The sequence below is a fragment of the Gymnoscopelus braueri genome, assembly GCF_963280865.1.
Source record: "Gymnoscopelus braueri genome assembly, chromosome: 6".
Classification (NCBI taxonomy): Eukaryota; Metazoa; Chordata; class Actinopteri; order Myctophiformes; family Myctophidae; genus Gymnoscopelus; species Gymnoscopelus braueri.
Window position 1 is genome coordinate 2,838,720 of NC_137607.1, and position 15,207 is coordinate 2,853,926.

General features: G+C 41.7%; 1 protein-coding gene across 2 annotated transcripts; it reads right to left on the bottom strand.

The window, feature by feature from the left end:
• Window positions 1-558: 558 nt before the first annotated feature.
• Window positions 559-13,475, bottom strand: LOC308086634 (kelch-like protein 24). 2 transcript variants are annotated; one of them, XM_080430259.1, is made up of 12 exons: window positions 13,320-13,475; window positions 8,420-8,648; window positions 7,725-7,859; window positions 7,448-7,639; window positions 6,450-6,593; window positions 6,064-6,262; window positions 5,077-5,193; window positions 3,944-4,078; window positions 3,522-3,713; window positions 3,264-3,386; window positions 2,971-3,136; window positions 559-2,183 (listed from the first exon to the last, which is right to left on the bottom strand). In XM_080430259.1, exons 2-12 carry the CDS (start codon window positions 8,624-8,626, stop codon window positions 2,054-2,056), a joined length of 1,740 nt encoding a protein of 579 aa, XP_080286385.1. In that variant the 5' UTR covers window positions 8,627-8,648; window positions 13,320-13,475; the 3' UTR covers window positions 559-2,053. The 2 variants fall into 2 exon arrangements, with proteins under 2 accessions (XP_080286385.1, XP_080286384.1); XM_080430258.1 differs by having other exon boundaries at window positions 559-2,192.
• Between the last annotated feature and the right edge of the window lie 1,732 nt (window positions 13,476-15,207).

Genomic DNA, 15,207 nt, shown 5'->3' on the forward strand with positions numbered 1-15,207 from the left:
TGCTTTGAAGTTGGGCTGTAGTTCTGCGCAGCACTCTCCCTCTCTCTCTCTCTCTCTTTCTTTCTCTCTCTCCGTGCCTGTGTGTGTGAGAGGAGGGGGAGGAGGGGAGAGTTTAGCAGCACGCACCAGAGAGAGAATACCTCTCCATACGGCGGTGTTTTACCGAGATTCTTCTTGTTTTCTGCACTATTCCTTGTAATCCGCGGACGGCTTTGAAATCCACGGATGGCCTTCAAATCTGCGGTAATTTCCGCGATCGCGGAATCGCGGATTTCCGGGGGGACTAACTGCTGTATCTGTTCAAATGTCTTTGGCCCAGTTGACAGAAACCACTTCAAAAGTGCTGCTGATACACTCAGGACCCTCTTATCTTACACTCTTATGGTGGATGGGGGCTACCACCTGAACATAACCTTTGTCCCCGCCGTCAAAGAGCAACTCTGCGCTGTGCTTTCGTCATCAGCAGGTACATATACGATGGGATGGGAACTATGCTATGCACTATGCACTATGCACTATTAGCGCTAGGTATACTCTTGGTTGCTTGTTTTTGCAGATAATGCACTAAAGACTTCTGGTGATTAGTAGTTTTCGTTCCCTACCTATGTTGAATACACTTATTGTAAGTCGCTTTGGATAAAAGCGTCTGCTAAATGACTGTAATGTAATGTAATGTAATGTAATGTATGCACGGAAATGAATTTCACCCACTGTTTTTACTTCTGTAAACCTGAGATGTGACAATAAAGACGACTCTGTTTCTGATTCAGATGCCAGGACGGCAACGGTACTGTTCATGCGGGAAATGGTACTGCAATTCCCGACCAAGGTCAAGGACCTCGAGCCGGAGGAAAAAGCAATGGGGACAGTCCAGAGGAACTGCTTGACCGCGTACGGGAAAGGCGGCAGGATCTCCATCCTGCAGAAGGACAATAAGTCTGTGCTTGACCTGGTGGACAAGGCCATTGCTGCAATCCCTATGCCGAAAGGGATGAGGATCATGAAGACCCTCATCCAATTTGGCCAGAAGTCAGGAGGAACTTTTGTCCTGGACCACCTCGTCCAGTTTAACCAAACAACGTCTCTCTCAACCCATGCAGCACTGAGTATTCGTAATAAGACCGCAGGACTCCACCTGATGTGGTCCCGTTTCGGGGTCGACTTGATGACTGGGAGCCAGGGATCGATCTTCACGGTCCAGGCGATGCATAAGGCCGTCCATAAAGCACCCATAAAGCTACCATTGGTGCAAGGCCATCACGTGTTTTTTAACTCTAGACATGTATCCCTTGCCAAAAATCACTATGAGCATTATTCCCCTCAGATGACAATGACCAACACACCTGGCTCACGGACTTAACTGAAGCGTGATGGTTGCACAGGGAGGTTTGGCATCCTAGATTCTAGGGCAGATCATCGTCTGAGTAAATTGGGGTTTTCAAAGCCCTACATAAAACCCATCTGTTCACCCTGGCTTTTAACTGCATTCGAGTTTACCTTATCTGTTTTTAACACATTCACTGCCAGGGGTTTTCTAAAACAGGCTGTAGCTTCTGCCAGCATTTTTAAGCATTCTGACTAATCTTTGATGAACCACAGAATATTTATCTCCAGTATGATCGATCCCCTGATGGTTGCTAATCACGGAGGGTTTCACTGTGCTTCCGTGAAAATAATAATAATAATCATCGCGACCTCCCGTTTGCTTGTTATACCCAGTTGACGATAGCATGTTTCACCAAAAATACATAGTAAAACACAGGAGCCGAGATACAGAATATTTCCCAAATACTTAAACCAGGAAGTGAATGGAGCAGTAAATCTTTGGATCGTGTTATCTCCTGGCTCTATGTGAAAAAAAAAAAAGGCAGGGAATGTGTTAACTTTTCACCTTTTGCTACGTGTTAATGCATTTTATCCGCTGATGTTTTTCTTTTGTTTTGATGCTTTTAATTGTTTTTCTTTTGACCACGTACAGCACTTTGGTCAGCTCGGCTGTTGTAAACGTCCTATATAAATAAAGTTTGATTTGATTTCACCTTCATCGTCGTCATCACCATCGGTAGCCGTGTGGTGCATCATTCGTCAGCCTGACAGACACACACCTGAGACCAAAGCGATCGGCGGGCGTCTCCCCGACAGTTTCCCACGTGTCCGTCTCTGCACAGTACCTCTCGATGTCACTAGAGAGACTGATTGATTGATTGAATAATTTATTAGCAGTTTGCAGAAAAAAAGCACACGGAAGTACAGTTCAATAAAGGTCAGCTAAGAGGATTCAAAACCTAAGAAAGCACTATGGCTTGTTTCCATTAGGGTCCTTTGTACGCAATTCATAGAGACATTTAATGACAGATCATAAAAAACGTTTTTTTAAACATAACATATGTACAGTAAAGGGGGAATTGCAGCCACCTATAGGTGCCTACAATGACGGTGAAGCAGCATTCTGCTTTTACGGACCAACAGTGTGGAATAAACTCCCATTACACTTAAGACAGGCAGCCTCTGTCGATAGCTTTAAAGCACAGCTCAAGACCTATTACTTCACTCTTGCTTTTAGCTGATTCTTTGGTTGATTTTTAATTCCTCACTGTATTGCCTATTTTAATGTTGTTTTATGCCTTTGCTTTTATTTTATTTTTGTTTGCTTTATTGTTAAATTGGTTCTAACTGTAATTGTATTCTTGCTCTGTAAAGCACTTTGAGCTGCATTTCATGTCATGAAAGGTGCTATACAAATAAAGTTTATTATTTATTATTATTATAGGTACTATTTTAGAGCAGTTTTGAAGGAAAGTAGGGTTTTACACTCCTTCACGTCTTTTGGTAGGGCATTCCACATTTCTGTGGCATAGCAGGAGAACAAATTCAACCTGGACGTGATCAGTGGAGCTTCCTCTGGTGATCACGAAGAGAAATGTCTGGTGTGGACGGGAATCCACCTTTCATAGAGCAGCAGCCTCTTACCTGTGACGGTCCTCTCGTAGTACGTAGATCTTTCCATCCACCACAGCCACGGGAGGGGAGCGGCATCTATTTCGCATGGGGGCACACGTGGTCCACTGGTTCGTCTCAGGGTTGTAACATTCCACCTCTGCCGTTGGGACACGAAATCCATTCGGGTGTATTCCACCTATAGATGAAAGAGGAATTAACAGGATAGTGACTGTTAGTGGGATCTATTATGTGCCTAAACTACAGTGAAGTTGAAGCGTCTAATTCATTATGGAACTAAGAGCCATCAAGAACAGATATGATACCTATAGCGTAGATCTTTCCATTGAGCGTACAGGCAGCTAAACCATGACGATGATTCTGCATAGGAGCGACTTCTGCCCATTCACCAGTTATAGGGTTGTACTTGTACACCGGCTCTGAGTCACCTAAGGCCCAGAAGGACACACATACAAACACACACAAGGAAAAACATTATTCATCGTCAACAGGAGAAGGATGAATGTAATAATACAAAAGGTTGCAGCAGGTTCAACCTGCAGGTGCATAAACCTGTTTCATACCAAAAACGTAGATCAGTCCATCTAGAGCCGCCACTGAAGTTATGCGGCAATAAAGGTCTGGCATGTTGACAGACTTCATGAGCTGCCAGGTGTTGGAGTTTGGGTGGTAGCGCTCCACTGATTGTTCACTCATATGCATCTCTTCCTGCACACCACCCATGGCAAACACAGAGCCATCCAGCATCACCAGCTCTGTGTGAGGTTGTGCAAGGGAAAAAATATACCTGATCATTAGAACTAGAGCTGTAACTATCCATTGTCTTCTTAGCAACTATTCTAGGTCTATGACCTGTTCGATTGATTGAATAATCAAGAAGCTGCACCTCTAATTAGAACTGATGACCTAGGGTAATCAAGGCAACAACCCACAGTGTTCATTACAAAACAAAGTTAAATTGAATTATATAGTTTAACAGTCTTACCGAAACCACAGCGTGCCTCATTCATGGGAGCCATCTCCAACAATGTGTTACGGTGAAGGTCATAGCGCCACATCTCCTTGCTGACTGAACCACCAGGGAATCGTCCTCCAGCCAGATATAGAACAGTACCCATGTCTTTAGAGAGCAGATACAGAACAGTACTATGTCTTTAGAAGAGCAGATACAGAACAGTACCCATGTCTTTAGAGAGCAGATACAGAACAGTACCCATGTCTTTAGAAGAGCAGATACAGAACAGTACCCATGTCTTTAGAGAGCAGATACAGAACAGTACCCATGTCTTTAGAAGAGCAGATACAGAACAGTACTATGTCTTTAGAAGAGCAGATACAGAACAGTACCCATGTCTTTAGAAGAGCAGATACATAACAGTACCCATGTCTTTAAAAGAGCAGAATTAAAACAAGATATGACTTGATTGTTAAAGAAGATAATTTATGCATACACAACTTGAAATGTCTTCACTGATACCTAATGTGACGTCACCACATACCATACAGGACAGTCCCAAAAAGGTACAGGTAGGTTTTGACTGTACTGCTATGCTATTGTGATGGTTCACTTATCAAGCTAAGAAATCCACAGAAACATATTAAAATAGGTCCAGTTCAATCAAGGCCTTGCCCCAGTCATCCACATCCACTTCAATGTTATCAGATTAATAAAAACATCTATCTCGGATTTCTTCTCCCAGATTGCGTTTTTTGGTGAAACAAGTCATATTCATCTGCCAATAACGACACAACAGACGATCGCCGTCACAATGTTTTTGTTCCGGTGGAAAGAAGAGAGACTGGTCCTTCCACCGAGACATTGTTTGTTTACATCGGAGTAAAAAAAGAAAAAAACTGTGGATCGTTTGATCAATTTCTTGATCAAACACCAAAAGGCAACCCACAGCTCATCGGGACCTATCTTGCTGAATGAAGCCAAAGACAGCAGGCGCGCCGATTTGTGTGCGCGGCCGTGGGGGCTCAACTCGTACCGCAATAGTCCCGTTTCACGCTTCTTACAAAAAGTGCACGATTTGCTAAAAAATGGGAGCTTAACCGCTCTACTAGTAGGCCTCCTTGCCCTCTACTCCACTTGACTCTGATGATGGTATCCCTCACCTGATGCAATGATGCTTGGTCCTTTGGCACCGGAGAATCCACATGACAGACTCTTCCATTGTTTTGTCCGGGGATCAAAGCTCTCTACGCCATCATACCACACCGTCAGAATCACTTCTACAAGCGGGGGAGAAGGAGGCAAGCCAGAGGAGATTTAAGAGTTCAAAGAGTAAACACATTCATTTAACCACTTAAAACTAAATTGGCAGTAGTCCCTTAGGGCCCTATACTAGTAGAGAAATGCAGTTAAATGTAGGAGCTATATTTACAGTATAAAACGTTTTCGAGTTGATAAATATATATATTTTTAATTTATGTTTTTATTAATCGGTTCTTAATATCGGCTAACGGCCTCTTTGATCACTACTAATCGGTATCGGACATGAAAAACCCATATCGGTCGATCCCTACTATGAATAATCTCTTGACTGCGAGAGAAGGCTAGAACCAGAAATGACGTCAACCCAACAAAAAGTCACTCCGTCCACACCTATGTTATGAGATTTAGCAAAACACATCTAGCTCGGATTTCTTCTCTTTTTTTTGCTGAAAACAAGCCATATTCAACTGCCGATAACAACAGAACGGACCCTCCTCCTCCCCCCAGACAGCTTTTGTTTACATCCGTGTCCACATCGTGGCTTCCGTGGGTCAACGTGGATCGTCACAATAAGGTAAAAACGCTGGCAGTGTCGGATGAATTAATGAATTAATGAATTAATACCTGACAGTATATGTGTTAATAACAGGACCAGCACATACAGTGGTTAAGCTGCCCACCACCGTGGGGACTGGGGGTTCGAATTCCACCGTGGTGTGATCTATATCAATGCTTGAATTGTAAAATCAAATTGCCAGGTATGTTTGCTCATTGAAGGAAGTTGTCGTGTCAGCACAAGAAGTCCCAACTACAAAAACAAGTCGTCTTTGTGTGAGACAGGGTACCCGTGGTGTCAGTGTGGGTGTGATGTGTTACTACAGTAGTACCTGAGGTCCCACGGGGGCGTGCCGTGTTACGGTAGGACAGGAGACGCTGGTCCTTGGCCTCAGAAATGAGCCTCTGGTAGGTCTTGGCCTCAGAGATGAACCTCTGACAGCCCTGGGATTCTTTCACCACATCCAGAGACTCAATCACAGTGTGGAGGTAAGAGGGGCTGATGAGAGGCAGACAGATGTGCTCCAGCACCTTCAACAACACACACAACACTCATTATTTACTAGTTCAACTGGATACTGGGTGAACAACACTCATTATTTACTAGTTCAACTGGATACTGGGTGAACAACACTCATTATTTACTAGTTCAACTGGATACTGGGTGAACACCACGATATCCAGTCGTGTGGCATCATGAGACTAAGAAGTGACTGACCTTGTTAAAGGTCTGCCTGTGGTCAGGACATTTGTTTAACCACAAGATGGCAGCATCACACACCATGTCCTCCTCTGGCACATTGAGATGGTCACTGGAGAGGATCTCTGTCAGTTTGTCCACAGAGACAGAGAGGAACTCTTCCTATTGGTAGAAAAAAATACATGAAATGATCTGAGACATTACGACCCTGTTCCCATATGTTCTTAACTGATTGAATCTATCCACACAGGTCTGGGTCAGCTGTGGTGGCTACAGGTTAAGTAATCGTAATAAAACTACTCGGAAGGCACAGGCTGGGGCGCCAACCCATACTGCTCCCGGGTGCCGTCTAAGTGTGGGTTGGCGCCGCGGCCTGTGTCCGAGTGATATGTTTGGAGCGGGGGAGTCTGGTGCAACGCTCAGGTCCTGGTGAGACGAAGGAGGGGCCCGTACAGGAGGCCATCCACAGAGCCTAGTCCCTCCACGTGCCGGAGCCTTCCCCGGTCCCGGCAGAGTAGTTCCGGAGAAGCGGACTGAGTGGCCCTATCTTCTCACCAGGTCCAGGACCTGTCGTCTCACCAGGTCCAGGACCTGAGCGTTGCACCAGACTCCCCCAGCCTGTGTCTGAGTGATATGTTTGGAGCGGGGGGGAGTCTGGTGCAACGCTCAGGTCCTGGACCTGGTGAGACGAAGGAGGGGCCCGGACAGGAGGCCATCCACAGAGCCTAGTCCCTTCACGTAGGGAACCTAGTCCCGGCAGAGTAGTTCCGGAGAAGCGGACTGATTGGCCCCGTCTTTCCCTAAGAGGACTGACCGTGGGGAGCTACTGGGACGTAAGTCGGGGCTTGATCAACCCGGGAGAGTGTGTATGTTGTTGCGAGACCCGAAACACCCGATGACCCCAGGCTACAACACTGATGATACGTCCCAGGTGCATCCACGTGATGTTTTTTTATTTAATAAAACTACTCTATAGGAGAAAAGGCCAACAACAGATAAATAAACACATCACTAACCTGCTTGTAGATGACACTGAAGTATGCCAGGATGTAATCCATGCTGGATTCCTCCAGCTTTTTACAGGAGTATTTGTCAGCCAAGAGGTGGATCTCTACACAGTTGCTAATGTTCATGTGATGCTGCATGAAGTCACAGCAGGCTTCTCGGACATCTGTGACATCCATCAAGTCTGCTCCTGCTAGAAGGACCTAGAAGACAAACAAAATGTTTTCAAACACAGACGTAGGACAGCAATGGAGACCATGAATAAAGTTTATGATGATAAAACATTACCTGCACATTTTCTGTGGAGATGGACACCTCTGAAGTGTAGGCAAAGTTCACCAACATGTCGACCACCTCAGGTTCCACTCCATCCATGTTAACCCTTTCCTGTGTGGACTCCAACATGCCCGTTGTAAACATGGCCTGTGTGGTTTGAAAAGACTGAATGGTTGGCTTGGAGAAAACTTGTTTTTGCTGGCATTGGCGTGACATTTTTCTGAAAAACTCTGGCAGTTAAAGAGTTAAGGGATCATTTTAGGTTAGAAGGTTTGGGGATAAAGCAAGAGAGGCAAGGTCGAGATGGTTTGGACATGTGCAGAGGAGGGAATGGGGGTACATTGGGATGGATGCTGAAGATGGAACTGCCAGGTAAGAGGAGAAGATGAAGGCCAAAGAGGAGGTTTATGGATGTGGTGAGAGAGGTCAAGTAGCTGGCTAGAGTGACAGAGGAAGACGCAGAAAACAGAAACGGATAAAAAACAGATAATCCGCTGTGGCGACCCCTGATGGGAATTAGCCGCAAGAAGAAGACATTGTTCCAACAATTAATTGATAGGATTTATCAGTGGTTCCCAAACGGTGTGACGATGCACACTGGTGTGCCGTGAGACAAGTCTAGGTGTGCCTTGAGATGATTATTATATCAATATAACAATAGCACACTTAGGAATTCAATGAAAACATTTATGTATGTGTGTATTTACCTCAAAGTAAGAGCTGATGGAGGCCAGTACAACTCTATGGCAGGGGAACTCCTGTCCCTCACAGCACAGAATCACATCACATAAAACCTTGTTGAGTCGTAGACAGTTTAGTCCCTCTAACAGCTTGTTAGGATGCTTGTCTAGCTTCCTAGTTTCCTCCAGAAGGCAGGAGGGTGAAGCAGCATCGTCCCGAACCCTTTCAGCCATGATGTCTCCCTTCTAGAGCAGCCTGAGGAGATGGAATACATGGTCACATAGTAACTATTGATTACACTTTACCTTTAATGAACAGAATATTGAAGGAGAGAAATGACAGACAGTGTGACAGCTAGGGTTGGGTACCGACATTCGGTAGGAAACGAATAAGAAATGGCAGGTACCGGGGTAGTGGTACCCATAAAAATAAAAAAATTGGTTTTGCATATCGGTTCCTAGACCCGCTGGCACCATTTACTGAGATTAAGGTTAGGAATAAGGTTATGTTTAGGCATAGTTTACTGAGGTTACGTTTAGGAATACCAGGGAGAGACCGTTCCGAGGTCGCCGGATTTGCGCCTGGGGAAACTGTGTTTTGGGGCGAGCGTTTTGGTATTCCTCTTGACCAATATGCCCATGTCTCAGACACACTGCAGTGAGGCTCGGTGACAAAACAGTGTAGTGTCACCGAGTGGTCACGATGTTTGTTGTCAAAGGACTAGGTCTATTTGGATCCAAAGCAAAAGCCTGCGAAAGGCTCCAATACATCCAGAACAGCGCTGCTAGGATCCTGATGAGAGTGCGTAAATACGAGCACATCACACCCATTCTCCACTCACTACACTGGCTTCCAATCTCCTCCCGGACGGAATACAAAAACGTCCTGTTGAATACATGCAGTGGCATCACCCTTCCTGCCCGGCTTCCCTCCCCTGAACACGGGCCAATAGACCTTTCACTAAGCCCCGCCCCTCTTTAATAATAAATAATACACTTTATTTGTATAGCACCTTTCATGACATGAAATGCAGCTCAAAGTGCTTTACAGAGCAAGAATACAATTACAGTTACAACCAATTTAACAAAAAAGCAAGAAAAAAAGAAAAGCAAAAGCATAAAACAACATTAAAATAGGCAATACAGTGAGGACTTAAAAAAGCAATCAAGGAATCAGCTAAAAGCAAGAGTGAAGAAATAGGTCTTGAGCTGTGCTTTAAAGCTATCGACAGAGGCTGCCTGTCTTAAGTGTAATGGGAGTTTATTCCACACTGTTGTCGGTCCGTAAAAGCAGAATGCTGCTTCACCGTATTTTTGTCCGTATTTAAGTCATTGTAGGCACCTCGAGCAGGTCAGCACTTGAAGACCTGAGGGGCCGGTTTGGAACATATCTCTCTAGGCAGTCATAGAGGTAGGAAGGTGCCAGACCATTTAGAGCTTTATAAACTATTCAAATAATTTAAAAATCAATCCTAAAAACAACCGGGAGCCAGTGTAGTGAAGCTAGAACTGGAGTGATATGTTCTCTCATCCTAGTTTTAGTTAAAATTCTGGCTGCCACATTTTGAACAAGTTGTAATCTGTCAGTTGTTTTCTTTGGCAGGCCAGAGTAGAGTGCGTTGCAGTAATCAAGCCGAGAGAAAACAAAAGCGTGGATCAACGTTTTTGCATCGTCTAACGACAGATAGTCTCTAATTCGCGCAATATTTCTAAGATGAAAGAAAGCAATCTTGGTAACATGATTAATGTGTGTATTACAATTCAATTCAGAATCCATAATAACCCCCAGGTTCTTTACTGTGGTGTTACTTTCTACAGCCATAGCTTTACTAAGAAGAAAGTTGAGCGCCACACCCAATGGTGCAACCTGGAAGTGGATCTGTTCACTTCCGGTTTTACCAAGGTATATGGAAAGAAGGTAGGGTCATCTAAGTCGTTTTCGCTATCATGCAATTCCAGCCGGCAGATTCGTCGCACCATGGGAGCCAGACTGCAGCCTTGAGTTTGGTGGAATGCATTGGAGTTAATGAGAGCCCAGTGGATCGGCTCATGAACAACTTATATTTCTGAATGACTGAGACCTTTGTAAAGTAATTGCTTCTGGAAAATAAAAGAAGACATATCACACATTGTTTTCTGCTGTGTTGCTTTTTGATGTGTACGCTTTAGAAGTTTATTGAGCGATCTAAAGAGCACAAAGTACAAGATACTGCAGAGCCAGAAACCAGTGTTGCCATGTACACTTATTATAAGCGACTTTAGGCTTATAAATGCTTATATTCATAGTTGAGGGTTGCGTTTTTTGGGGGCTTTTTTCTAAAGTGTAGTTGATTTTGAGTTTATTTGGACTTGCTTTACAATTTTAAAATGATTTTAACCAGTGGTTCTCAATTATTGTTATGTCCTGGACCCTCAAATTAATATGTAATTGTCCCTAACCCCCATCTGAAAATGTTTTGTGCCAGGGATCCCTGTACCAGATTTGTGTTGTTAGTGTTTAAAAAATCCTCAAATATTTCACATTTTACTTCAAGATTTTCTTTTAAATAGCATATCTACAAGCTTGATGCGACGCGTTGTGAGCTTGTAGATCGGCTATTATCAATGTATACAGTATAAAGGTTTAAAGTGCTCATAGTGGCCTAGTGCAGGACTTCAACAGGGGTCCACGAAATTGTTGCTTGATTAGACAATTAAAACATATATAAATATTCCTAATATATATTTTATTTTTTCAAAAATGTCCATTTGTCTTCATATATTTTTAAAACATTTTCTACATTTATGTATTAAATAAATCATGATTTTGTCCATTTTGAATAGCTTGTATACATGATTATTGCGCAATTGACAGATTGTTGTTGTTCTCAGTTAATAAAGTATGTTTATAAATGGCAGTACGGCCACCCTACTCACTGTAGGCTACTTTGTACATGTATGTTTAAAATAAAAGCATGAATATATCAATCTTTCTATTATTTTTAATAGCTTAGTATTGATGCACAATAACATCTATGTTTATGAAACACAATTGTATACATAATTATACAATATATGTTGCATAATTGGGTCCCTGCTCCATCTCCCCATCAGTTTGGGAAAACGTTGAAGACCCCTGGCCCCCGGTGCTTCTTTTGTGTGGTGGTGTTTACCTATAGAAACACTACAGTAGTGTGGTGGTGTTTACCTATAGAAACACTACAGTAGTGTGGTGGTGTTTACCTATAGAAACACACTACAGTAGTGTGGTGGTGTTTACCTATAGAAACACACTACAGTAGTGTGGTGGTGTTTACCTATAGAAACACTACAGTAGTGTGGTGGTGTTTACCTATAGAAACACACTACAGTAGTGTGGTGGTGTTTACCTATATAAACACTACAGTAGTGTGGTGGTGTTTACCTATATAAACATTACAGTAGTGTGGTGGTGTTTACCTATAGAAACACACTACAGTAGTGTGGTGTTTACCTATAGAAACACTACAGTAGTGTGGTGGTGTTTACCTATAGAAACACTACAGTAGTGTGGTGGTGTTTACCTAAAGAAAAACACTACAGTAGTGTGGTGGTGTTTACCTTTAGAAACACTACAGTAGTGTGGTGTTTACCTATAGAAACACACTACAGTAGTGTGGCGGTGTTTACCTATAGAAACACACTACAGTAGTGTGGTGTTTACCTATAGAAACACTACAGTAGTGTGGTGGTGTTTACCTATATAAACACTACAGTAGTGTGGTGGTGTTTACCTATAGAAACACACTACAGTAGTGTGGTGTTTACCTATAGAAACACTACAGTAGTGTGGTGGTGTTTACCTATAGAAACACTACAGTAGTGTGGTGGTGTTTACCTATAGAAACACTACAGTAGTGTGGTGGTGTTTACCTATAGAAACACACTACAGTAGTGTGGTGGTGTTTACATCTATACTATCCAACTCGGAAAGTCTACAAATTATGAACCAAATGGACCCTTTACGGGTCCATATGTTACTTAGATTGCATATTGTTTAGACAGATGCTAGCCTGATACTAGGATTTAAAGATACAATGTAGCCTGATACTAGGATTTACATATCCAATGCAGCCTGATACTAGGATTTACAGATACAATGTATTAGCCTAATACTAGGATTTACAGATACAATGTAGCCTAATACTAGGATTTACATATACCATGTAGCCTAATAGCTAATACTAGGATTTACAGATACAATGTAGCCTAATAGGTAATACTAGGATTTACAGATACAATGTAGCCTAATACTAGGATTTACAGATACCATGTAACCTAATAGCCAATACTAGGATTTAAAGATAGAATGTAGCTAGCCCTGAAACATGACTGTCAAATCTTGACGGTCATGGAAACACTTATTCATGATTTGAGAATGTTTTACATTTACAACCGGTACATCTACATAAACGTTCAGATTTCAAATATAAGGTGATTACCCCAAAGCCACGAATGTAACAAGTGTAAGCGCCCGGGTTTAAGTACCTGTATCTTCCGTATTGTTCAATGAAAAGCTTTTAAATCCGATCGGTGGCCATTTTTTTTAAATTTTCTCTACCCAATTTCAAATACGCGCCCCTATTGGTGGGCAGATGTATTGCACCCTGATACATTATACCAAAAAAAATAAAAATGGGCGCCAATCGGATTAAAATACTTTTTATTTAACAATACGAAAGATACGGGAACTTAGACCCAGGCGTTTTAACTTGTAACATCCGTGGCCGTGTAGTTATCACTTTAAAAAAAAAAATCTGAACGTTTATGTAGATGTACTGGTTGTAAATGTAAAACATTCTCACACCAGGAACAAGTTGTTCCATGACGCTTGTGGCAGACGAGCGTCATATGAACCATGGCTACAATGTAGCCTGATACTAGGATTTACAGATATAAAGCGTCTTACCTTGTGCTGTTGGAAGCGTCCTGAATGAAGACAGTACAGATATTATAACTAATAGAAAACTCAAGTATTGAATGAAGACAGTACAGATAACTAATAGAAACTATAAATAATGGTTTGTTTACTAAAAAGTTCCTCTGCAGTTTCCATGCCGTTGGTCTTCTGCTTCATTTAGTTTTCTGCTGAACCAATGCAACCATTGCTTTGAGGCGCATACTGCCACCTACTGTACTGGAGTATGTAGAACCCCTCGCCTGGTTTCTGATCCGGTCGGAACGGAAATGACTTTACGTCATCAGGCAGCCGGAACCACTTACCGGAACCACTGGTGCCGTGCACCTCCAAAATGATTCCCTGGGTTTAAAATTGGTTTTAATTTGTATAGTCGTGTCGTTTCTTTTGGTATAATAATCGTTTGGTATTCATCTTTTATTCTAACTCGTAGCACGACTAGCGAGAATAAACTAAATGATTCGCATTATGTGGGGAACAAAAACGATGCGACGCCAACCGGAACCAACCACCGGTTTTTCTTCTTTTTTTTCTAAACCGGATCAAACGGCTCAGTTTAGAATGAACACCAGGCTTTCCTCCTGGTGGAAAGTCTGGTGATATGAGGTTATTTAAGCCTCTGTATTAGTTCATATACATTATTATACCTCTATGGTGATATGAGGTTATTTAAGCCTCTGTATTACTTCATAATACATTATATTATATGATATGAGGTTATTTAAGCCTCTGTATTACTTCATATACATTATACATACCAGTAGGCAAATATATAAATAACCCAGTGGTGTAAAGTAACTAAGTACATTTACTCAAGTACTGTACTTATAAGTACAATTTTGAGGTACTTTTACTTACTGCAGTATGTACAATTGTCTTTATTTTTACTTTTACTCCACTACATCTCAGAGGCAAATATTGTACTTTTCACTCCATTACAATTATCTGAAAACTTAAAAAGTTACTTTGCAGATATAAATTATTACATTATAAAACATACATTAACCGCTTCAGACCTATTTTATATCTGGGCTATTTGAAAATAGCAGATCTACAAGCTCACGACGCGTTGTGTGTGTGTTTGTAGATCTGCTATTTTGAAATAGTACTTTTACTTTTGGTACACTTTGGTATTTTTACTCAAGTACATTTTGAATTCTGGACTTTTACTTGTAACAGAGTATTTCTACATTGATTGCAGTATTGATACTTTTACTTAAGTAAAACATTTGAGTACTTTTTCCACCACTGAATAATACATAGTTAATGATACTTTTGATAATAATAATAATAATAATAATAATAATAATAATAAGAGGCAAAGATGAGGAGAAGAAACACTAAATTCTGCTATATAATCATAATCTATATAATCATAATATCTTTCAAATATTCCACCACTGCTTTCTGTGTGTCCTCCTGTACCCCATCTCATGTTGTTCTCAGAATAGCCACTAGGAGGCGCTATTTCATTGATTATTCATGGTATGAGAACATGCACATGTTTGCTGGTGTGGTGAGAATACAATGTGTATTATTTGTTTTGTCTCTAACTGCTGCCCTGCAACATATTTCATATCATAACATGACTGTACTCTGTAGTTTTGTTTCAATATTTATTTTATCTTTATAAAATGTTGCAGAAAATGTACCAGATTATAGTGAATTTTAAAAATAAATGCGCCCACACACATACTATTTTGAAATTTAAAATGTAATCATGAGTTAAAGGTAAGGTAATCTTTTGGATTTTTTTTGTAAAAAAGGTTAAAGTACTTTATTCTGATAGTAATCATTACTACAAAGCGTTTGTTCGGTCACAGGGGTCTCTCCAGCTCTTAAGTAAAGAGAGTACATTTTCAGGTAGGTGACAACATTT